Source organism: Macaca fascicularis, chromosome 16 (assembly GCF_037993035.2).
Source record: "Macaca fascicularis isolate 582-1 chromosome 16, T2T-MFA8v1.1".
In the NCBI taxonomy this organism is placed as follows: domain Eukaryota; kingdom Metazoa; phylum Chordata; class Mammalia; order Primates; family Cercopithecidae; genus Macaca; species Macaca fascicularis.
Genome location: NC_088390.1, coordinates 10,902,356 through 10,927,523, shown reverse-complemented (window position 1 = coordinate 10,927,523; position 25,168 = coordinate 10,902,356). Strand labels below are relative to the sequence as shown.

Here is a 25,168-nt window from a genome sequence, read left to right as displayed (position 1 = left end):
AGCTTTGTCTGACACTATGTGTCTCTTTTTCCTTGGCCAAGCTCCTTCTGTGGTCACCGACTGTCCCTCACACCCATGTTACTTTGAAACGTTACCAAGGTCTGAGCTCTTTCCACAGCTAAGATGCTGGTCCACCACTTTGTTTTTTTGAAGGAGCCTAATATTATTCCCTTTTGCAATTATAATGCCCACAATGCTCCAAAGAGGGAATGCTGTGTTCACCTCAGACCAAAAAAACAAGTAATTGGAATACAACCTCTACCAATGAGGACCCTTCCACAGGGTGGGTTCACTGGTATTCTTTGTTAGAACCATCCTCGTTGAATCCAAAGATGTACTTGGGCCCTGCCTCCTGAAAAGCCATGGTGGACTGGCCCAGACACTAAAAAGAATGAAAGAGCATGTCACATGGATGATAGAAAGAAAAAAACTCTTAACAACAGAAAGGCCTTCTCTCCATCCACCATCATCATCCACGTCATTCCCCTCCACCACCCCAACACTGGGAAAGGATGTCCTGAGTTGAGAGAATGGAAGAGAATCATGGTATGCATTATTCTGCTTGGGTCATCATAACAAAATACCACAGGCTGGGCGATTTAAACAACAGAAATTTATTTTCTCACAGTTCTGGAGGCTGGAAGTCCAAAATCAAGGTGCCGGTAGGATTGGTTTCTCCTAAGTTCTTCTCCTTAGCTTGCAGTCAGCAATCTTATCCCTGTGTTCTCACATGGCTTTCCTCTGTGTAGGCATGCTCCTAGTGCCTCTTGTTCACCTAATCTTACTGGATTAAGGCCCTTATAATCTTACTTAACCTTAATTACCTCTTTAACAAATACAATCACGTTGGGGGTTACAACAGCTTCAACATATGAATTTGGGGGTGGGGCATACTTAACACATAACAAAGGGTAAGAAGAAAACACAGACATTGGTGTTTTCCCAAGACAGGGGCCCTGCAACCCACTCAGGCCTGGCCTGAGGCCCATATGGATGAATAACTCAGTTGCATCTTGGAAAAAGTACAGCAAAGAAGAACACATTTTTTCCTCCAAGTGGAATTCCAGAAAAGAAGCAGGAAAATGACCAGATCCTAACGAGAGGGAGCTGTTTATATCTCTAGAGAAATATCACCTCCGATGGCTGCTCAGCAATTCTTTGTGCCCCGAGGCAGTATGGAAGCAGTAGAAGGATTTCTGAGGACCAAAAATGGGTAGAAATAGAGATGAGAGTCTCCAACACTGGAAAAGCCATAAAGATGGGAACCAGCGGAGGCTAACCAGTGACCTGTGTAGTAGCAGCAGCTATGGTTGACTTGAAGATCAGACCACTACCAGTACCACCATGACCATCATCACCACCACCAACACACCCACCTCTACCAATACCATCCACATTCATCACTATCACCAAAACCAAAGCTAATACATCCAACAACAGTGCTATCATCAGCACACTCACCAACACTACAACCACCGCCACAATCATGACTCTCCTCATCATCACCGCCTTCATCACTGCAACCACTTCTACCTCTATCAGCTCTACTTTCACCACCACAGCCTGCATGGCCTCCAGCCTTTAACTTTATGGCCTCCACAACGTCCACCACTATCTCCACCATCACCTCTATTTCCACCACCACCATCACCTCCATCTCCACCATCATCTTCATTTCCACCACTGCTATCACCTCCACTTCCACCACCACCATCACCTCCATCTCCACCATCATCTTCATTTCTACCACCACCATCACCTCCATCTCCACCATCACTTCCATTTCCACCACCACTATCACCTCCACTTCCACCACCACCACCACCACCTCCATCTCCACCATCACTTCCATTTCCACCACCACCACCACCCTCTTCACCATCAAATCCACTCTTCCACTGCCATCACCACCTCCATTTCCACCATCATCTCCATTTCCACCACCACCATCTCCACCGATACCTCCTCTTCCACCACCAGTACCACTTCCATCTCCACCACCACCACCTCCTCCATCTCCACCATCACCTCCATTTCCACCACCACTATCTCCACCAATACCTCCTCTTCTACCACCACTACCACTTCCATCTCCACCACCACCACTGGCACCACCACCTCCACCATCACCCCCGTTTTCACCACCACCATCTCCACCAATACCTCCTCTTCCACCACCAGTACCACTTCCATCTCCACCACCACCACGAGCACCACCATCTCCACCATCACCTCCATTTCCACCACGACCTTCATCTCCATCATCACCTCTACTTCTACCACCATCACCACCACCTCTGTCACCTCCATCACTTTTCTTTGGCTCCTATATGTCCTTCAAGGCTCATCCTAACCATCAACCTTCACTTACTTGCTTGATTTATTTATTTATTGAGACAGGGTTTCACTCTCATTGCTCAGGCTGGAGTGCAGTGGTGGGATATCTGCTCACTGCAACCTTTGCCTCCTAGGTTCAAGTGATTCTCTGCCTCTGCTTCCTGAGTAGCTAGGACTACAGGTGCGTGCCACCGCACCCTGCTAATTTTTGGATTTTTTTGTGGAGATGAGATTTCTCCATGTTGGCCAGGCTGGTCTCGAACTCCTGAGCTCAATTGATTCGCCCAACTCAACCTCCCAAAGTGCTGAGACTAACCATTACCTTTTTGAGGAAGCATCTCCCATCACCACCCTATGCCAATCCTCCTTTGTGTTTTCTTTTTTTTTAGACAAGTTCTTGCTCTGTCACTCAGGCTGGGGTGCAGTGGTGCCATCTCGTCTCACTGCAGCCTCGACCTCCTGGGCTTACAGTATTCTCCCACCTTAACCCTTCAAGTAGCTGGGACTACACATGCGCACCACCATGCCTGGCTAATTTTGAGGGGGGTTTTGTTTGTTTGTTTGTTTGTTTGTTTGTTTTCTGTAGAGAGAAGGTTTCTCCGTGTTGCCAAGCTTCTCCTTTGTATTCTCAATTGCACAGCGCCGACATGGCTGTATTGAACAGTTTTTCCTTCTGGATTGGAATTGTTTATTCAGTTGCCTGTCTTTGCACATAAATTGTGTAGCTCTTTTTATTTCCAATGCCCAACCTAAAACAGTGGCTGTCATATAATCTATATGATCAATATTTGATGGTAAGATGCATACATGACTACATGAGTCTTTTAAATTATTTAAAAGCTAGTAGGTCTTAATTATTTGGCATTTTGATATTGCAGTGAATATTGCTGTGAGATAGTATTTATTAGCAATGCGTGAGATTCGATTTTCTAATTTCCAGTCCACTGTGAATTACCAGGCCAGAGACAAATCGCGAAGGAGTAATTGAAGTCGACTTCAGATAGCAGCACTGCTTCATCTTTACCACTAGGTGGCAGGCGCACCCCAAGAGGAGGCCCCCTCCACCCTCGGCCACAGCCCCGCGCCAGGGCGCCGCGTCCCACTCAGCCCCAGCTCCTTCCTGGAACTGAGGCCCCCTGAGGAGGCGGAGGTGCCAGCAGATAACGATTGCCCAAGAAAGATGCTCCTTCCTCCGCCACTCCCACTCCTACTTCTTGTAAACTCCACCAGTCCCTTCATTCTTCAAGTCCCCAGCTCCCCGTCCCCAGCTCCCCGTCCCCAGCTCCCCACCTCCCCACCTCCCCACCTCCCCACCTCCCCACCTCCCCACCTCCCCACCTCCCCATACACAATTCCCCTCGCTTTAGCGCTCCAGGCTCCCGGCGCAGAGCCCAGCGGGCTGCTGTCTCTCACATCACTGCTGAATTATATGCACCGAGAAAGAGAAGGGACAGACGGCCCTGGAGGCTCCCCCCAAGGACATCTTGAGAATTGTCTGGTGTGTGAGGCTGCAGCAGACAGAAGGAAGAGAGACAGGAACAAGGAGAACCTTTAGAAGAGGCAAGAAGTGAGAGAAAAGCAAAGCCGGAGGGAGCTGGAGGTTAAGGATAACGCCTTAGATGCTGTGTAGCCTCAAGACAGCTAGCTGCCGGAGCCCAGCCAGAGTCACCCGTATTTCGGTCTCTCAAAAGAGCCAAGAGGACCAGACTAGCAGAGACTTAGGGTCACAGAGTTCCATCTCCTTGGTCATGAGCCCTGATGGGAAGGGAAAGGAGGCAAAGACAAACGTAGTGGGAGGTGGAGCAGGTGGAAGATGGTGGCTCCTCCCTGGACTGCCAAAGTTGAGTAATTGCTTTGCATAACTTTCCTGGGCCCTGGGTAAAAAAAAGAGGGGGGAGGGGGGAAGAGGCTTCTTGCCCTCCTTGGAAGGAGCCTAGAGTCTTGTGGGCAAAGGGGGCCTCCTCTCCTCCACCCCCACCCTGGGGCTGGAGCCCCTCCCTCCCAGCCTGCTTCCCCCTTAATTCTCCTGGCTTTGCATCTTGCTCTGTTCTTGGGCACAGTTTGAGAGGAGGCTGGGACTCCCTCGGATCATAGTTTCCAATAATTTCCAAAAGTGGTGGTGTTTTCTTTCAGCTTGCTGTGTGCTTGGTTAGGATAATGAGCTACCTAATGGTTATTAGACTATAATAAAAAGATACCAAAACAAACAATGCAAGACAAGGATGTCAACATAGGCACCTCTTTGTTAGGCTTGTCACCGACTGCCAATGCTGCCAGCCCACCCCGGACTCCTTCCCTTGGTTAGAACCTCACTCCCCCTCTGCACTGGCATTGGCAAGAGATGCCCAGGGTCCTGTGGAAACTCCTGCCCAGGGCAGTCGCCTCCTCCGAAGTTACCCGAAGGTTCCTATTTGTTCATTCCCCTGCCTTGGCGTGAGCGGGAGGGAGAGTGTAGCTGGGTTGCAAGTTCAGTTACTCCTGGGATCTGCTATAAAGGAAGTGACTTTATTCCGAAGCTAGCTTAGGGGAAGAAACACAGGCTTCCTGCCTTAAGGGTACCGCTTCTCTTTTGGAAGAGAAAACAGGTGTTTAGAAAGGGATTTTGCATGAGTGGCATGCAGGGGAGGAAACAAGTAGGTGGGGGTCTGCGTAACTTCCGGTGCCTTATCGATATGTGCCTTATCTACCGGACTGCCTTACCGGAAGTGGTCAAGTTGGTGCCATCGCAGGCAGAATTAGGCTGTAAAGTGGCCTTGTCTCTGGTGCTCTCCAGATGAAAGAGTTTTGTAGCAGGCATAGTTTTGGTTGTAAATTGACTTTTGTCTCTCAAGGCAAACGCCTGGTGGCAAAGGTTTTCACTCTTGATCTTTTAAGTAAGCACACAGTTGGATAAGCTTGCTCTCCAGGCAGTATCTGGTGGAGGGAAGGCAAAAGGTTATAACTGCATTTCTAAAGAGCTAAGTAGGAAGTGGGGCACAGGAGAAGAGGAGGAAAGAGAAAAAAAAAAAAAAAGAGAAAAAATAATTTAAAAAATTAACTTATTATCTCTTAGAAAATAAGAGATATTTAAGAGATATTTTCTATCTCTTAGAAAATAGCCACCGTGCCCGGGCACGGTGGCTCACGCCTGTAATTCCAGCACTTTGGGAGGCCTGAGGCGGGTGGATCACGAGGTCAGGAGATCGAGACCGTCCTGGCCAACATGGTGAAACCCCATCTCTACTAAAACTACAAAAAATTAGCCAGGCTTGGTGGCAGGCACCTGCAGTCCCAGCTACTCGGGAGGCTGAGGCAGGAGAATCGCTTGACCCGGGAGGCGGAGGTTGCAGTGAGCCGAGACTCTGTCTCAAAAAAAAAAGAAAAAGAAAAAGAAAATGGGAGAACTCGGTTAGTAGGGGATGATGGTAATGACCATGGCATTCTGAGTCTTCTGGCTCAGTAACCAGTCCCAGCATCACAAGGCAGAAGCAGACAGAAAATGTAGCCCCTGGCCCAATGGCATATGGGTCAAAGCCCTCAATACATTGCCAGGTATCTTATGAATATTCATGTGACTGTTTATTCACCTTTGACTGGGCACCTCTCCTGGGCTAAGGCATTGTACTAGGATCCAGGGCCACAGTGGAAATTGAGACATGACCCTTGCAAGATGCAGGCAAGTGATAATGGCACCGTAAGGAAGTAGGCAGCCAAATCTGGAATGAGGGAAGTTCTCTAAGACAGAAGTCCTGTGTCTTCAATAAATAAATGTTATGAACAGAGGAGGAAAAGGCTGTTAGAGGCCAAAAGAAGTGCTGGAGGCAGAGCTACTAAACGTAATCGCTAGAACTTGCTGGGATCCTGCTTGGAAGAAACCTGACTCTAAAAGTGTGGTTTTGAGGCTGGGCATGGTGGTTCACATCTGTAATCCCAGCACTTCAGGAGGCCAAGGCAGGAGGATCACTTGAAGCCAGGAGTTCGAGACCAGCCTGGGCAACAAAGTGAGACTCTCTCTACAAAAAAATTTTAAAATTAGCCAGGCATGGTGGCGGGTGCCTGTGATCCCAGCTACTCGGAAGGCTGAGATGGAAGGCTCTCTTGAGCCCAGGAGGTCCAGGCTGCAGTGAGCCATGACTGCACCACTGCATTCCAGCTTGGACAACAAAGCGAGACCCTGTTTCAAAAGAAAAAAAAAAAAAAAGGTGGTTTTGAGACAATCAAGGGAATGTGAATGTGGAATGGGTATTCACTTTAAGAATGCTTCAACTTCATGTATGGTTATGATGGCACTGTGGTTATTATTTGAAAAAAGAATGAAGGAAGAAGGAAGGGGGTCATCTGTTAGGGAAACACAACTGTCTATGTGCAAGGCTTTACTGAAGAAGAGATGTCTATAATTCACTTTAAAATACTAAATGAAACAAAGTATCTTGACCAATGTGGGGGTTAGGGGTGCCACCCTCTGTGCAGTCAAAACTTCAAGTGTAACTTTTGACTCCCCCAAACTTAATTACTAATATCCTATTGTTGACCAGAGGCCTTACTGATAAGATGAAGAGTCAATTAACATATAAATGAAACAGTATCTACTCATATATATTGGTATTATATATAATTACATATCATATATATTATAACATATTATATATTATAATATATAATAAATATAAATATATATTTATAATATATAATATATAAAAATATTATTATATTATTAATCTATATCAAGATATTATTTAACATATAATATATTAAATATAATATATAATAAATATTAAAATATGTATTATAATATATTATAAATATAAAAATATATATTATAATATAATATATATTTTTTATATATATATATTTTTTTTTGAAACAGAGTCTCACTCTGTTGCCCAGGCTGGAGTGCAGCGGGGCGATCTTGGCTCACTGCAACCTCCACCTCCTGAGTTCACACCATTCTCCTACCTCAGCCTTCCAAGTAACTGGGACTACAGGCGCCCACCACCTCGCCTGACTAATTTTTTTTTTTTTTTTTTTTTTTTTTTTGCATTTTTAGTAGAGACAGAATTTCACCGTGTTAGCAAGGATGGTCTCAATCTTGTGACCTCGTGATCCACCCACCTCGGCCTCCCAAAGTGCTGGGATTACAGATGTGAGCCACTGTGCCATGCCAGTATTTATTCATATTTTATGCATTTATAACATATCTAATTTTTTCTTAATTTTTTCAATATTTCTAGGCTATACAGTTCGTATGTAGGTTTCTTCAAATTGTCACAAGTCTCAAAAAAGTCAATATATTTATGGAAGAAATATCCAGGCCAGGCATAGTGGCTCATTCCTTGTAATTTCAGCACTGTGGGAGGCCCAGGCAGGAGGATCGCTTGAAGATGGAAGTTCAAGACCAGCCTGGGCAATATAGCAAGACACCATCTCTATAGAAAAATTGAAAGTTAGCCAGGCATGGTGGCTCGTGCTTGTAGTCCTAGTTACTCAGGAGGCTAAGATGGGAGGATTGCTTGAGCCCAGAAGTTCGAGGCTGCAGCGAACTGGGATCGCACCACTGCACTCCAGCCTGGACGACAGCCAGACCCTATCTCAAAGAAACATTGCCAACATGTAAGTGGACCCTCGAAACTTGTGTTGTTCTCAAGGGTCAACCTTATATATATACAAGGGAGACAAATGAAAAAGAATCAACGTTGATAATTGTTGAAGCTGTGATTGTAATTGTGATTGTGGAATGCATGCACATGTGTGCGTGTTTAAAATTTTTCATAACAAACATTTTTTATTAAAAAAAATACTATTCTGAGGAGTTTAGGCAATGCGAGTCAGGGACAGACAATCATCAAGCAGTATAATAGAGCAGAAGAGGGAAGGCCCAGCGGCTGTGCAGGGCCGAGGCCAGACTGACTGGGTCAGCTAAATGAAGACAGGCCAGGCGCGGTGGCTCACGCCTGTAATTCCAGCACTTTGGGAGGCTGAGGCAGGCAGATCGCTTGAGCTCAGGAGTTCAAGACCAGCCTGGACAACATGGTGAAACCCCATCTCTACAACAACAACAACAACAACAAAAAATGCAAACAAAAAAATTAGCCAGGCATGGTGGGGCACATCTATAATCTCAGCTACTGGGAGGCTGAGGAGGGAGAATCACTTGCACGTGGGAGTCAAGGCTGCTGTGAGCCAAGCACACCAGTGCACTCCAGCCTGGGAAACAGGAGTGAGACCTTGTTTCAAAAATAAATAAATACGTACATACATTGCCAATGCCAGTGCAGAGGGGGTGTGAGGTTCTAACCAAGGGAAGGAGTCCGGGGTGGGCTGTCAGCACTGGTGGTCGGTGACAAGCCTAACAAAGAGGTGCCTATGTTGACATCCTTGTCTTGCACTGTTTGTTTTGGTACCTTTTTATTATAGTCTAATAACCATTAGGTAACTCATTATCCTAACGAAACACACAGCAAGCCGAAAGGAAACACCACCACTTTTGGAAACTCTTGGAAACTATGCTCGGAGGGAGTCCCAGCCTCCTCTCAAACTGTGCCCAAGAACAGAGCAAGATGCAAAGCCAGGGGAAGCAAGAGGGGAAGCAGGCTGGGAGGGAGGGCCCCTAGCCCCAGGGTGGGGGTGGAAGAGAGAAGGCCGCCTTTGCCCACAAGACTCTATGCCCTGGGAGGGGGGTGAAGCCAAATACAGAGAACATTCCAGAAGGAGACAGCCCACATGCACAGGGACAGGTGTTCCAAATGACATGCCACTGCCCAAAAGTGTTTACTAAGGAAACCAATTCATCTGGTTTGCTTGGAATGTTCATGGTTTTAGCACTGAAAGTCCCATATTTCAGGAAATCCATCAGTACCCAGTAAGCCTGGATGGCTGGTCACCCTACCTGTCTCCTGCAACACTGGACTGGCAGGGGGCACAGCGCTGAGCAGGAGCAGCTACACGGTGGGGAGTTAGGGCACTCTGGATAAGAGGCTAGGAGCCATCCCCAGGCAGCGACCATCCCTGCTCCCATCCCCTTCAACACCACAGCTGCAGTAGCAGCCTCTTCAACCCGAGACACCAGAGTCAGCTGCCCAGGGACCATGATGGCTCCTCACGCCTCCTCATCTGTCCTGCTAGGAAGGGGGTCTGCAGACAGAACAGCTTCAACCCTGGACATGTTCTCCTCTGATGCTTGCTGCCCCTCCAATTTACATTTATACTTAAATATATGCTTATACACATGTCTATTATATGCATATATATTATGTATACATTCTTTAAGCACTTGCTATGAGCATTTTCTCATTTAATCTTCATAAAAACTCTGTGATGTAGTAATGATCCCACTCAATGAATACATGAGGAAATTAAGGCCCAAAGAAGTAATTCATCCAAGGCCAAATACAGAGATAGCAATATACCTCACATAGCTACCTTATAGAGTTGTGTGGGGAATAAGTGAATTGCTGTATATATAAAGCGCTTAGAAGAGTGCCTGACATGGAGGGAGTAATAAATAAGGGTTTGACTTACAGATGGTATTACTCTGCCGCACTGCCATGCCCTGCAGAGGGTGGGGGACTAGCCTGAACTTTGTAAAAATAAATAAATAAATCATTTGATTATTTGCATTGCAAAATAATTCACTCTAGGGTTCCTCTGCAAGCCAGGTCACTTGGTGTTACAAACTGATTTGAGTATAAAGTCAGAGGCACCTAAGGCAAAGCAACTCACATCCTCAAAAACCTTCAACGTCAAGTTCCCCTGGACACTCAAGGCAGGCCTCTCACTGCTCACTGCCCTGAGCAGAGATGCTCATCTTCGCAGAGGACAGAGGGAGTACTCAACCTGATCTCTCACAGCAGCTCGGGGGACAGGCTCATCCTCCTGGCTGTCTGCTTCTCTAGGCGTGAATCACATAGCAACTTCTGCAGAGCCTTCCAGGCTCAGAATCTCCTGCTCATTGCACACGTGAGGAACTCAAGATGTCAAATATGGGAGATTCTCATACCTGCCTTGACAGCAGCTTCCTTGGACGGCTCCTAGGAAAGCCCTCCCAACAGACCACAGAGGACGCCCCTCAGTGTACTGTTCCCAGTAGCAAGGATGCCCACCCACCAGTCATCCTGAGGAGCAGCAGCTGCCCACATTCTCAGGTTAGTGTGGACCAGGGCAGGAGCCAGCGTGCCTTCCAGAATTGTAGGCAATTTTGCTGACCTCAGTGTATGCATCAGCATCTTGAGAAGTGGCTACTCAACATCTCACACCCAGCTTCTCCAAGCACAGACCGGTAAAGGTTTATAGAGGTGCAAACCTTTTCACCCTCCTTGCACTGATATTCATCATTCTCTTCGCATCACGGTGGCAGCAGGCATCGCATGAAAAGCAACAGGGCATCGTGAGGAATGATTGGAGGAGTGATGGGGAACAAGCTCTTTTGCCTCTGTTTGAGATGTCGGGACCGGGATGGGGGTAAGTCCTGTTGTGGACTCCTGGCATTTTGTAACATAGAGTGCCCACCCATAGGCATTGGAAAGTTCCAAGGAGTGTCCCTGCCATCTTGCCACCAAGGGTGTTTTCTAAGTCTGTATGTGCCCCCTCCAATATCAAGAACACAGAGAGTTCCCAGATCGAATTACTAAGGCCTGCACTGAACAGACCCAGTGTAGCGTGAGTCAGCCAGAGGGTCTGATCCAGTCTTTGGCAACCCATCCCCACCACCGTGGCACCGCCACACACCTCCACCAACCCAGAAACTCCAGGTCCTCTGATTTCTGAGCCTGGGTCAGGAGAAGCTGCCCTGCCCTGGCATCAACGGAACGCACGCCTCCATGAAACTTGAAGACAGACTGCAGAGAAGCATCATGAATTTTTCACAAGATTCATCTCATTGTGGCTGAGCGCAGCTGAGAAAGCCACATTCCGAGGACCCGTGCCAACAGCTCACAAAGAGTTAACCCATTAGGCCATCGCCTGGTGAGCTCATCCATCCCTGCTGGAGCCTGCTCAGTTGCTGGGATTCACAGCACACCGACTTCTGGATGTGGTCAGGGTGGCTTTCTCCGGCTGGCATGGACTTGAGCAGAAAGTCATTGCCGGCTTCCTCCTTGCATGAGCACCGAGTGATTCCCAGGTCCCCCATCCTCCCCTGGGACGTCGAGGACAGTAAGTAAGGAGGGAACGTTTCCCTCTGCCCTTCCTTCCACCTCACTGGAGGAAAGAGCTGGTTTTAACTTTGTTTTGGAGCGTGTTGTCATTGAACTGGGGTTGGAAGGCAAGTAGGAACAACAAGCAGAGGAGAGGGGGCTATGCCCCGGGAGGGGGTGAAGCCAGCCTGGAGGCACTGCCTGCTGAGGGTCTTGGCAGACAGGGGTGGCTGGAGGAAGGGGGCCGCCCCTTGCTGTGTACTGGGAAGAAGGGAATTTGTGGGCAGAGGGCTGCTTCAGTCCTGCGTGTATAGCATCCAGCCTTCACCGTTAGCAGCCATTATGGGAAGGGCTGGGCAGGGACTATCCTACCAAATCTAGGTGGGAGAAGGAGCAAAAAAAGCCAGACCATAAAATGCAAGGCCACCCCCAGACCCCAGAGGACATGGGCGGAATCTCCGACCCAGGCCATCCTCCTGGGCACCCCGTATCAGACCTCAGCAGCTGCCAATGTCTTCCTCCTACAGCTGTGGCAGGTGCCTGGGGCAGGTGCCAGAAAAACAAGGTAGGGTGCGCTGGCTGCCTCGGGAGTTTTATCTCAGAAAGGGGGAACAAGGCAGGCACATGCAGACACAGACAAAGACGTGGCTCAGTCAGGCAACTGTGTGCCGTGGGGACCCTATATCCGGGTAAAGCCAGACGTGATCACACACATGATCGCCCAAGTTATTTTTCTACCCTGTCACTGGCCAGGGTCTGGGCACCAGCTGGGTGGCCCGACGAGGGAGGTGAGTGGCACCCTCCAGGTTGACTGTGACCTTTGGGAAACTTCCCTTCCTAGAAGCGCTATGAGCAGCTGACAGATGGGTGGCCATGGCCATGGTGACAGCAGCAGCTTACTCAGAAACTCTCTAGCTTCTACTTTATCAGCCCAGACACTTGGCTCCCACTCACCTTCTCAGAGGGGTGGACAGTCACCAACAGAATGTCCTGGTGAGGGGAAGACAGCACCGCCAGAGAAGACAAGGGACTCTGAGGACGACCACTGGCAAGCTGGAGATGGGTGGGGCATTAATGGGGACTCCATGAGGGAAACAGGAGGACCCTCCACTTCTCACCACTCTGGGTCTTCCACAGGAATAATACATGGTGTTACTCCCACCACTTCCATCCTGCCTTCCCCGCTTCTCCCCCAGACTCCCCTTACTGGGCCCAGCCTCCCAGCAGTGAGGTAATGTGTGCCTCTCTCCTCTGCTTTCAGCTCTTGCAACTCCTAGAATAGCCCAGGTGCTATCGGAGCTCTGTAGATGGAGGGACCTGAGGGGCAGAAACTCGGGAAGGGCCAGATAACTCCAGGTCCACGCACAGCAGCACAGCGGAACCTCTTACAATATTAAGGTCACCAGATGTATTGCCAGATACCCAATTCAATTTGAATTTGATGATGAATAAGTTTTTTGCATGCATTGCTCCCATGCAATATCGAAACATTCTTATACGAGAAAGGTATCCATTGTTGATCTGAGGCTGAAATGTAACTGGACACCTTGTAGTTTTATTCTCTAAATCTGACAACCCTATTAATACCAACCGTATTTCAGCACGTTCAAAGGAGGACAGCACCAGGGAAAGGCTGGGGAGTGAGTTCGGAGGTGGAGGTGTACAGGTACGGGGTGGTGGAATGCAAGTGAAGAAAACAAGAAGAAAAAAAGGCAGGGCCCTTTCCTTGAGAAAGCATAAATAAAAGAGCAGGGCTGGTCGGGCACAGTAGCTCACGCCGGTAATCCTAACACTTTGGGAGGCTGAGGGAAGTGGATCACCTGAGGTCAGGAGTTCAAGGCCAGCCTGGCCAACGTGGCAAAACCCCGTCTCTACTAAAAATACAAAAATTAGCCAGGCGTGGTGGCAGCACCTGTAATCTCAGCTACTTGAGAGGCTGAGGCAGGAGAATCGCTTGAACCTGGGAGGTGGAGGTTGCAGTGAGCTAAGATCATACCAGTTCACTCTAGCCTGGGCAAAAGAGGAAAACTCCATCATAAAATTAAATTAAATTAAATTAAATTAAATTAAATTAAAATTAAATTAAATAATAAAATAAAATAAAAGCAGGATCTGGAGGCCGGCAGCTCTGAGCCTGTGTTCCTAGCTGCAAAATGGGAATGATAATAGTATTACCCTCTCAAAGTGGAGGATTAAAAGAGACTCCCCAGGCAAAGAAAGTGGCATACGCCAGGCATCTTATGCTGGATTTGTGGCATGGTGACAGTGGTGACTTTGAGGCCGCTGTGCCACAGGCCCCTTGCTGGCCTCTTGCTGCTTGCTGGCCCCAGCTCGGGGACCCTGGCATCCTTGGCAGCTCCACCCAACATTCCTGGGCCTATCTCCTCAGCCAAGGCTGCAGTTCCATTCACTATGTCCCACCTCGGGTGTCCTCCCCACTTGCTTTTCCCATAATTTTGAAAAGAAACATTAAAACTGCCCCAAAGAGGGGTGGGATAGACTTGAACACAGAGTCTGGAGCCAGGCAGGCTGCAAAACTCACATTCCAATCCAGATGCTCTCCTCACCTGTGAGTCATCTTGAGCAAGTCACTTATACCTCTCTGATCCTCAGTTTCCTCACCTGCAAAGTGGGGCAAGAATATAGCTTCCGCAGAGGAGTGACTGGATGGGAGGATGAAATGAGGCAATGCAGACAAAGCATTTAGCGTGGTTCCCGCCACACACTAAGCATTTGATAAATGGTCGTTATTATTATTGTAGAAAAAGCACCTGCCTTCCCCAGCCACGTGGCTTCTTTGGCCTTGGAGAAGCAGCTGAGGTACATTGGAGATTTTTGTAGGAACTTCAGCCAGCAGAAGGAAGCCTGCCTTGGCGAAGTGAGTGGTCACTCAGGCCAAAGAAGGGAGGCAGGGAGGAGTTAGTCAGTGCGTCCTGCCTTTGCCCCTTCACAGCTGCCTCCATGTCGCCTTGTGAGCTGCTCCCTTCCTAACACCTGGCTGTAAGATCAAAGGGAGTTTTTTACAACCACCGGGTGGGAAGGAACAGAACCAGTGACTTGGTAAAGCAGTACGAGTCAGGTTCTAACCTTCTGTAGTTAAAACAAAACAAAACAAAAAGGCCGGGCACGGTGGCTCACTCCTGTAATCTCAATACTTTAGGAGGCCAAGGCGGGCGGATCATGAGGTTAGGAGATTGAGACCATCCTGGCTAACATGGTGAAACCCCGTCTCTACTAAAAATACAAATAATTAGCCAGGCATGGTGGCGGGCACCTGTAGTCCCAGCTACTCAGGAGGCTGAGGCAGGTGAATGGCGTGAACCTGGGAGGTGGAGGTTGCAGTGAGCCGAGATCGTGCCACTGCACTCCAGCCTGGACGACAAGAGCGAAACTCCGTCTCAAAAAAAAAAAAAAAAACAAAAAAACAACAACAAAAAAACAGAATCAGAACATCGCCAGCACCTCAAAAGTCCCCATTCCAGTCACTACCACCACCAAAGGCAGCCACTATCCTAACCTCTCATAGCATAGACTGTTTTACATGTATTTGAATTTTACGGAAATGAGATCACATCGCATGCATTCTTTCTCCGTCTGGCTTCTCGTTGCTATATAGTCCCAGACCAGCACTGTTTCTTGGTGCCAGCCTGCAGCCTTCTCAGCCTGGTTGTTACTATGATTAAGTCCCCACCCAGTTGAACACTTCCTGTTCCGGAGCTCCCTCACTCCCAGATGGCGGCTCCCAGGAGCAAGCCCTTCCCTGCCCAGCCCCAGCTATCTTCTCTGGCACCACTGAGAATCCCTGCATTTTAATTCCTTCATCACAACCTTTCCAACCTCAGGAAACAGCAATCATATCTCCCCATGTCTTCACTGAAAAGGACTGGAAATGACTACTGAGAAAAAGAAATTCTGCTTAAGATGATCAAACACCCTCATATGAGACCAGATTGCAATAACCAGCACAAGGTCTCCTAACAGCTTTATGAACCCATCCCTGCCCCTCAGCCCACAGAGAAAAAAAAAAATCATTTTTTAAATGGCTGCTTCGCTTATGCAAATATACCACAGGCTTCAAAGGGAAGTACACACTGAGTGTCTACGGTTACAAAAGCACCTTGTAATATTTTCGAGTCGTAGGAAGCAGAGATCCAAACTGTAATATCACCAAGGCCAAATTCTGAAGGCCTTGGTTACAACTCCTCTGTCTCCCTGTTAAAGGGGAGGGATCTGTAACTGCTTGTTCTAGAGAATGGAATCATTATTCTTGGGGTCGGGGGTAACACTAGTTCAGAAAAGTTCAGGCCTGAGCAGTGAGGGAGGGAATGAGCAGGTTGGAGAGATTCAGCTGAAACTAACACCGTCGGAAGGATTGAAGGAGAACGCATTCAGTGAAGGACCCCTCTCTGTGTAGAAGTGCCTTGGTCAAGCGGAAGGGGCAGGTTGCAGATAAATGTAACAAGTATCAGGACTTGGGAGCCACCAGCTCCAGACACCAACTCCTTTATCCCAAGCTGTCTTTAACTCCTGGCCAGTAACATGGTTTCCCAAAGTGCACCCCACCACAGATCTGAGTCTAATTCCAGCCTCCCTCGCAGGCATCCTATTTGAGCTGGGGAAGGTGGTTTCATTGTGACCAGGATGAATAGTCCACCTTCCCCGATACAATTTTCTGCTATGGAAAGAAATCTCTCGCATCCCACTCACAAACAGGGATATTTGTAAATGCTGATGTGAGTGGGGCATGAGTAGCCAAACAGGAAACAGAAGAAGCAGCCAGAGGAGGAAGCGCAGGATTCTTGGCCAGGTAAGAGGGTAGAAGCCAAGGTCCAGAGGCTTTGATCTGAAGAGGGAAAAAGAGCAGAAGCCTAGGAGAACTGCTTAAGGAAAGTCATCCCAAGCAGGCAGGGGACCCTCAGAGAACAGCCAGAGAGCTTGAGGACTCGGGGTACAGGAGGAGAGAGCCTGCAGACTCTGTCCCAGACAGCAGCAAATGCCTGAGCTTACTGCAGGGAAGGATCCAGGCTCCTGCTAGAAGATAAATAAGTGTGTAAGTGGTTTCTATGTAAGTGGAGAAGGTCCTGCGTTTGTCCTTAGCAACCAGTGGAAGGGAGAGGAGGGGAAACAAGGGAGAGAGAGTTGTTCATTTACTTACTCATTCAGTTAAAGATAAGCTAAATCTCTGGGGTACAGAGCACTGTACAGACAGACACCTTGGAGACATCTGAAAGATGAATCAGGGCAGTACCTTTGTGAAACCTCCAGGCAGGGAACCTGGGCTCTCTCAAACAGAACCTATCCTCAGGAAGTATCTAGTATCAATCGTTTACATCTTATGACCTTGTTGTAAATATATAGACCCTTGCCTTGAAGCCACATTTCTGATTATGAAATGTAAGGCTTTAATCGAGGCTGGGCGCGGTGGCTCACACCTATAATCCCAGCACTTTGGGAGGCTAAGGAGGGTGGATCACCTGAGGTCAGGAGTTCGAGACCAGCCTGACCAACATGGTGAAACCCTGTCTCTACTGAAAACACAAAAATTAGCTGGGTGTGGTGGCGAGTGTCTGTAGTCCCAGCTACTCAGGAGGCTGAGGCAGGAGAATCGCTGGAACCCGGGAGGCGGAGGTGGCAGTGAGCCGAGATCGTACCTTTGCACTCCAGCCTGGGCGACAACAGCAAAACTACACATAAAAAAATAAAAGAAAATAAAAGAAATCCTTTAATCTGACATTAAAAGAATTTGAGAAAGCATTGGTATGGTGAAGTATTTGGTGGGCAAGCAGTACTTCTCTACAGCCCAGCCCTGAAATTGCTCTACATGGATGACCATCTACCTTTCCTGAGTTGGGGTCAGAGATGAGGGAGTCCCAGTGGCTGAGAGCCATGCAGATGGGCTCTCGATGAGACACTGGAGTGGGCAGTTGAGTGAGACTCCATACCTTTCCAGGCCTAAGAATAGGCCTGAAGCTGGAAATTGGCCTCAATGTAATTAACATGGAGGGTGGGGAAGGGTAGCATTTAGATCTTAGAAGGTTGCACTGTGGGGGCTGGGCACGGTGACTCATGCCTATAATCCCAGCACTTTGGGAGGCCCAGGTGGGTGGATCACCTGAGGTCAGGAATTCGAGACCAGCCTGACCAACATGGAGAAACCCTGCCTCTACTAAAAATACAAAATTAGCTGGGTATGGTGGTGTATGCCTGTAATCCCCACTACTCAGGAGGCTGAGACAGGAGGATTGCTTGAACCTGGGAGGCAGAGGTTGCGGTGAGCTGAGATCACTCCATTGCACTCCAGCCTGGGCAACAAGAGTGAAACTCCATCTCAAAAACAGGAAAAAAGGTTGCACTGTGAACCTGAGACCTCACTGTCCTCTGCTGACAGAGCACATGAAAGTCCAGGCTGCACGAAACGGTGTTCTCCAACCTGTGCATAGCCCGGTAGGAGTAACGGGTTCACATCTGAGCTTGGGTAGTTCCTTATCGTGTGATCTTCAAGACGTTGCTTCACCTCTCTGAAGCTTCACTATCTCATCTGTAAAACAGAACTAATGCCTAATTCACAGGTTTGTTGTGAGTTTCAGTTTAATAAAGGAAGTGTTTGATGCAGTGTCTGGCACAGGACACGCATGCAGAATTTATCTATAAAGCATCACTCTTCTAATAGACAAACGATATCATTTATGGAGTATTTGCCATATGCTAGGCATTATATCAATGCATTACACCACTTAACTCACATGACCTTTTTGAAAATTCTATGAAAGAAGTAATGTTATCCTCATCTTATAGGTAAGAAAACTGAGACAAAGAGAGGTTGAGTAGTTCCATCAAGATCAGACAGCTAGAAAGTGGTTGGGTCTGAAAATAAAATGCCGTTCAATAAACTATAGCTGACCGGGTGCGGTGCCTCACGCCTGTAATCCCAGCACTTTGGGAGACCGAGGCAGGTGGATAACTTGAGATCAGGAGTTCAAGACCAGCCTGGCCAACATGGTGAAAACCTGTCTCTACTAAAAATACAAAAATTAGCCAGGCTTCATGGCGGGTGCCTGTAATCCCAGCTACTCAGGAGGCTGAGGCAGAAGAATCACTTGAACCTGGGAGGTGGAGGTTGCAGTGAGTTGAGGTTACGCCACTACACTCCAGCCTGGGTGACAGAGGGAGACTCTGTCTAAAAAAAAAAGAAAAAAAAAACTATAGCTTTTGTTTGTTTCTAAAATGGCATCACTTGTTTTAAATATTAAAAGCTATTGAATAAATATTTAAATAGTGATCCTTGTTTTAAAGAGTAAAAGCTATTGAATAAAATGTTGTAATAGTTATCTCTCACAAGAAAAAAAATTATACCAGCTTGGGTGGTTTCTTATTTATGTGAATTTCATTTCACTTTTTTTTTTTTGGCTTCAGCTCAAAGACCTTGTTCACCCTCCACTGAGAGCGGGGCTAGAGATGGATGCTGAGTACAGGAAGGGTGTGTGAGGATTCCTTTGGCTCCACTCTTGTTTCCAACTTTTGCCGGTCCTAGGTGCCCAGTCCTGAGCAATCATGACGATGGAGACTCTCCCCAAGGTTCTAGAGGTCGATGAGAAGTCTCCAGAAGCCAAGGACCTGCTGCCCAGCCAGACCGCCAGCTCCCTGTGCATCAGCTCCAGGAGCGAGTCTGTCTGGACCACCACCCCCAGGAGTAACTGGGAAATCTACCGCAAGCCCATCGTCATCATGTCGGTGGGCGGTGCCATCCTGCTTTTTGGCGTGGTCATCACCTGCTTGGCCTACACCTTGAAGCTGAGTAAGAATAATCTCTCCATCCTCAAAATGGTAGGGCCCGGCTTCCTGTCCCTGGGACTCATGATGCTGGTGTGCGGGCTGGTGTGGGTGCCCATCATCAAAAAGAAACAGAAGCACAGACAGAAGTCGAATTTCTTACGCAGCCTCAAGTCCTTCTTCCTGACTCGCTGATGGTGGTTTCCGCATCTCCCTGCCACCTTGACTGGGAGAAGATCTGACGACCACATCCGACATCCCCTTCTCCTCTGTGGGGTGCCATAAAACTGATTCAGGAAAATGCTCTTCCTGACCCAGTGGGGAAGACAGAGCTCAGGGCTCCATCCTCCATGCAGCCGGGAATGTTGCCAGATATATCCACTTTATCTGTATTCTGACTGATGCTTCCTTGGATCTTGGCTGTGGCCTTCCCTTTTGTCACTCTAACCCCCTGCCTCTGCATCCAGACATCATTCATCCAACGCTCTCTACCAAGTGCAATGCATGCTGGGAAATTCTTCGGGGGTGGGCTGTGCCCCAGGGAGAACTTCTTGTTTACATATCTGAGTGCCAGAGCTGGATTCTTCATTTGCATCCTTCTGGAACCAAAACTGACCCATGGAGGTCCTTTACAGAGGAGGGAGGGACGGCTGAGTTCTGACCCATTGGGTTTGACAGCCCCAGCTCCCTCAGCAGACTTTCAAGATCACAAGTGTCAAACATTCCAAAGACTGAACAATGAAGGGAGGCCTGGGAAAAACACTCTCCAAGATGACACGTGCCCCTGGACATGGCAACATGACTCTAGGGGTTTGTCAGCTGAAGAAGTTTAACTCCTAATTATATAATATTTACATCAGTGGGGTAGGCCAGGGGATGTCACGGTTCCTGCTTGACCTTCTAACTTCTTCTCATTGACCACTTTCTTTGAACTTGGTCATTAGCTGAGGACGAATGCATGTTGCCCTAATTTCTTTCCTACGCCTGCCTCTACCTCTGCATCTAGAACAGCAAAATGGAAAGATACGGAGGGATCCTGTAAGATTGTTTTCCCCTTCACGTCTATCAAGATCAAAATGGAGAGGATCAAGTTCCATATCCGAATGATCTGTAGGTTTCTAGAGATGGAATTCACGCTAGAAAATTCCAACTTCTGTTATCCCTGCCCCCGCCCAACAAAAAAGTCAATACTTATTCAGTGTCCCGCTCTGGGATAAGCCCTGGCTGGGAGCAAGACACGATCCCTGCTGTCTTCTTGCTTCCCAAGGTGAGAGAGGCAGCCAAGCCAACCAGCAAAATGCAGGTGTTTGTGGGAGCACAGGAGGCGTCTACCCTAAACTTGAGAGAGGACAGAGAAATTCCTGGAGGCCATGTCCTCCAACCCAAAAACGAAAGGAAGGATAAGAGTTGCCAAAGAGAGGAAAGAACAGCATTGGGAGCAGCAGGCGCTGCCATGTGTGTGCAGGAGCCGCTTGGGGAAGGAGAAGCACGATGGAATTAGGAAACTGCACGGCTCCTTGTCTGACTCCCAGGTGTTTTTACTTCATCCCTCTCTTGCCCGGCTTCCCACCTCTTCCCCAAGTGCCTAGTGTAGCTTCTCCTGGAGGCACATTGAGGGCCTCCTGGGGTCTATGGTAGAGACGGGAAGTGGGTTTCCAGAGGGCCTGCCAAGCAGAGAGTCCCTGAGAGGTAAGTGCTTCTGTAACTCCCTGTGGCAATCAAGAGGCCCATAGGTGAAGGAACAGAAGTGGTACCTGTGAGGGGGCCAGTCACACTGCCCTAGGCCAAGCCAAAGACTCCTGGAGAGCATTTGGTAATGAGGTGTGAGAGGAGAGCATCCTGCACCAGAATCACCCTTGTCTTGAGGTAATTCTCTTCACTCCTCAGCCTTGTGGCCTCCCCAGTCACCATGGCCCTCCAGATATCCCCATCCTCCATGGCAGTTCCATATGCAGAGCCAGAATCCATCCTTATTCCCTCTGCACTGTGGGAAAATCCATGGATGCAAGCACTTTTGTCATGGGGACCACCCCTTACCTGACCCACCCACGGAGTCAGAGTTTGGGGAGCTCATGACCGTTGAGGCTCACCCAGGATGGCCATAGCCTTCATGCAGACCCATGCCAGTGTGGCCAGGTCTCTAGCTCACCTCTAGCCCTGCACACAGGCGGTCAGGACCAATCTTGGGAGCGTTGCAAGTGCTATGTCATTAATCATAGTTTTAGTGCCTCAGTGACAAACCTTGCAGATCATTTTTCTTCTTCTGACATGAATACAGATTTGAGATTGGCCCTATAATATCACCCTTGCATTTCTCGATGCGTTCTTAAATGGGAGCAAATGGGATGGGCCCCAACTCACTCACTGGAAACCCATACTCCGGGTGCCTCATTTCCTCTGCCCAGGAGCTTGTAGCCTGGGCACAGCTATATGAGGAGGGCCCATTTGCATGCCGCTATCACGGATGTCTTAGTGGAAGGAAGTTTGAGGACAACCACAACTCTAGAAGTCCAGGTTCTGGATTCACTTTGCAGACTCTAGCAGTACCTGCCTCCATTCCCTGCCCACTCAAGCTAGTTTCTCAGCAGAGAAAACATGAGGAAATATCCCCAAACATTGTCATCCCCACTGGGATCCTCCACATGAGTGTGGGCTGGAAATGTTCCAGGGTCACACTGAGGCAGGACATTGAGGTATTTGCCAATGCCTGTTGCCCCATGGAAGGCTGAAGTATGGATGCACCTGATCTGGGAATGCAGCCCAGGTCAGACTCCACATTTCTGCAACAAAGCATCACCTGCAATGACTCTTTTCATGTCAGTGGGTCAAAGGACAGAACCAGCTTCCATGTTTTCAGCTCACTAGATTGTATCATGCTCCCCATGGCTATTATGTTTGGGAGAGTTTGATCTAACCTGAAGCCTAAAGGAATCAATGTAATGTTGAATTGTATTCAATGTAACAGTGTCTGCTGTGTTTTCATTCCTCTCTTCAGGAATTTCAAGACTATGTCCACCAATTAATTCCTCTAAAATGCCCCCACCCTCCATTGCCACACATCCTTCTCCCCAGATTGCTACCTGGGAGAACATGGACAGGATGGGTTTTGTGCATGGTTCCTCAGGCATCTTGTAGGAACTGATGACCCTACTCTGAGATGCTGACAGGGCAGAGACCAGCAGCTTCCAACTCTTTCCATCCCCAAAAGTCAAGTACTGAGACCAAAAAAAGAGATACCGAGAAAGAACTGTCCAGAATGAATCAGTGTTCCAGGGCAAGGCAGGCAGCTGCTCCAAGGTCAGCCTATCAATGTCCCCAGTAACTGACAAGTGCAGGCACAAGGAGCAGGTGCAGTTCAGCTCCCTGGTCTCCTTTCTTCTAAGCCCCTTCTCCCCATCTTCTGGGCCGACCTCCTCTGCCCCTTCAGCTTTTTAATCCTGACTCTCTTCCACTTGGCTTCCCACCAAATTCACTGTGGCCTTGACTTTCTGCTTGCACTAGCTGGCTCAATCCATAAAGGAAAAAAGAAAGTAACTGGTGGTGTGTCTGGGTAGAACAAAGGATATTTTATTCCTCCTTCAATTCCTGCAACATTCCCAGAGTCATGACCTGCCTCCCAACCCTTCTTGACCCTCATACCCATCTCCTCACTGTCTCCTGCCCTCAGAGATCAGAGGACACCGGAAAACCAAAACCCAGAGCTCCAAATATGTCTGATATTAAACACGTGCAAGGAAACTGCCCAGCGGGTGTACCTGGGGATGCCGCTGGGTGGCACCAACCCTGTGCCATGGGGGGTTTGGAGGGTGAGGTTGGGGAGGGGAGGACAGAAGAAGGAAGGGTGATCAGAGGTGGTTGGCAAGGAGGCATTCTGGGGTGGTGTCTGAAGAGCAGAAGAATGAAATGATGATTGTTTATTGGGTGCTCACTAAGTGCCTGAAGAAAATCTAAGCCCTTTATTCACTGACTCATTCAATCCTTTCCAAAATCCTGTCCTGAAATACTGTTACCATCATCCTCACTTTACAGGTGAGATAAGTAAGGCAGAGGGACATCAAGCTAGGACAATATGATTGAAACCCAGCTGGTGTAGCTGCAGAGGCCACGCCCACACCCTCCACCTCCACAGACTCTCTAAAGGCCTCTGAGGAGCAGCAGAAGGCACCAGCATCATCAAGATGGGGAAAGCGGAAAGGGAGCTGAGGTCACCATACAGGCTGGGAGGGCACACCAGGCAAGGGCCCAGGACGGGGGTAAAATTCCTGGCCAGGAGCCCAGAAGGGAAGACAAAAGGAGCCACCAGCCAGGAAGAAACTCGCATTCTGAGTACCTCCTCTGTGCCAGACCCTGTGCTGGGGGCTTTCACACAGTTTAGTTTGTTCTTTTTCTTCCCTGTATTGAAACCTTTGTAACACCTTTTCCAGATAAGTAAATGAGGCTTAGAAAAGTAAGTTACATGTCCCGGGTCTCAGCCTGTAAGCACCAGATCAGAGGCGTAAGCCCCCGGCTGCCTCCAGAGCTCATGTGCTCTCATACCCGGAGCTTCTCGCCATAGGCATGAGGTTCCGTGCTACGGGCATGGTCAGGGGCAGGAATGAGGCCTCCAATCACCACGCTGTCAAAGCAAGGTGGCCTTGGTACATCCAGCCTTTGTTCCAGGGGCCAGGCTCACTTACTGAGCAGCAGGAGGATTCAGGACCTTCTGACACAGGTTATGTGTCCACATTGCATCACATTATAGGCCAAGTTCATAACCCCTCAGAAGGCTAAAACCACCTCCCACAGGGAGTGCCTAGAAGAAAAGGGGCAATCAAGATCCAATACCATGCTGGGCGTGGGGGCTCACACCTGTAATCCCAGCACTGTGGGAGGCCGAAGCGGGCAGATCCCTTGAGGTCAGGCGTTCAAGACCAGCCTGGCTAACATGGTGAAACCCCGTCTCTACCAAAAATACAAAAATTAGCAGGGCGTGGTAATTTTAGCTACTTGGCACCTGTAATCCCAGCTACTTGGGAGGCCGAGGCAGGAGAATCGCTTGACCCCTGGAGGCAAAGTCTGCCGTGAGCCAAGATCATGCCACTGCACTCCAGCCTGGGCAACAGATGGAGACTCCATCTCAAAAAAAAAAAATTTAAAAGACCCAATACCACTTCTCCAGAGAAGAGCTGCTGAGCATCAGGTCTTCCCACAGGCAGAGGTGCTTTAGGGGCCACTTGCCCTGTTCTTTCGTTCTCAGAAGACCCTCTCTCTATCTCTCAAGACTAGAGAGGAGTCACTGAAGGACCTTGGGCTTGGTCACTGAAGGGCCTTGACTCTACTACACCAGGTCCTAGAAAGAAGCCCCCAGCAGAAACCAGGGCAGACAATTGCCCTCCCAGGTCCTACCTCCATCCCCATCCCTGGAGCCCTGAGCCTGTGCTCCTGGCACCTGCAAGGAGGGCCAGTTCCTGTGGGCCATTTCCTCCTATCCAGACCTGCACAGAGCTCCAGGCACTCCACCAGCCGAGCTGTGGCCTGTGTGGTCAGCTTCCCCTGGTCTCCATAGGGAGGGTCCTCTATGGCTAAGGGACAGTGCTCACTTCTGTGGACTACAGGTGCAGGAAAGAGACATTTCAGGCCTTCTCCAAGTCCAGGTCTCCTATTCCAAAAAGAAAGAAGTTTAGGTAAAGGTCACCTCCAAAATAAGACCATCTCCCACTGCACAGCAGGGCTCTCTGGCAAAACCACCAAAGTAACTGCAAAGAGGAGGGGGAGTGATGGCCAATGGCCCCTCTGATAATCATGTAGACTATATTGGGCTCTTTTTCAATCAATAAAGGAATGTAAGCATCAATCACAGTCCATTTCCTGTGGGGTTGCATGGGAGGAAGACCTGAAAGAGAAGGGAAGCAGATTCTATTCTGGCAGCCTTTGCCCAACTCATTCCCTGGGGGCCTGGGGCCCTTCCCTTC

The 25,168-nt window shown here is 48.7% G+C and overlaps 1 protein-coding gene and 2 long non-coding RNA genes across 5 annotated transcripts in view; 1 reads left to right on the top strand and 2 right to left on the bottom strand.

Moving 5' to 3' along the window:
* The window catches only part of LOC102118019 (uncharacterized), a 300,399-nt gene that overhangs the window by 184,754 nt on the left and 90,477 nt on the right, over positions 1-25,168 (bottom strand). The window lies entirely within an intron of this gene.
* LOC135967856 (uncharacterized) lies at positions 599-5,175 on the bottom strand. Its single transcript, XR_010582171.2, has 2 exons — positions 5,038-5,175; positions 599-775 (listed from the first exon to the last, which is right to left on the bottom strand). It is a non-coding gene; the product is annotated as an uncharacterized lncRNA (long non-coding RNA).
* PIRT (phosphoinositide interacting regulator of transient receptor potential channels) lies at positions 11,310-22,179 on the top strand. Its single transcript, XM_005582909.5, has 2 exons — positions 11,310-11,466; positions 18,861-22,179. The coding sequence occupies exon 2, from the start codon at positions 18,999-19,001 to the stop codon at positions 19,410-19,412; it is 414 nt and encodes a 137-aa protein (XP_005582966.1). The 5' UTR covers positions 11,310-11,466; positions 18,861-18,998; the 3' UTR covers positions 19,413-22,179.

Coding starts and splice junctions, on each gene's coding strand:
- PIRT (XM_005582909.5), top strand. CDS start 18,999: ATGACGATGGAGACTCTCCCCAAGGTTCTAGAGGTCGATGAGAAGTCT.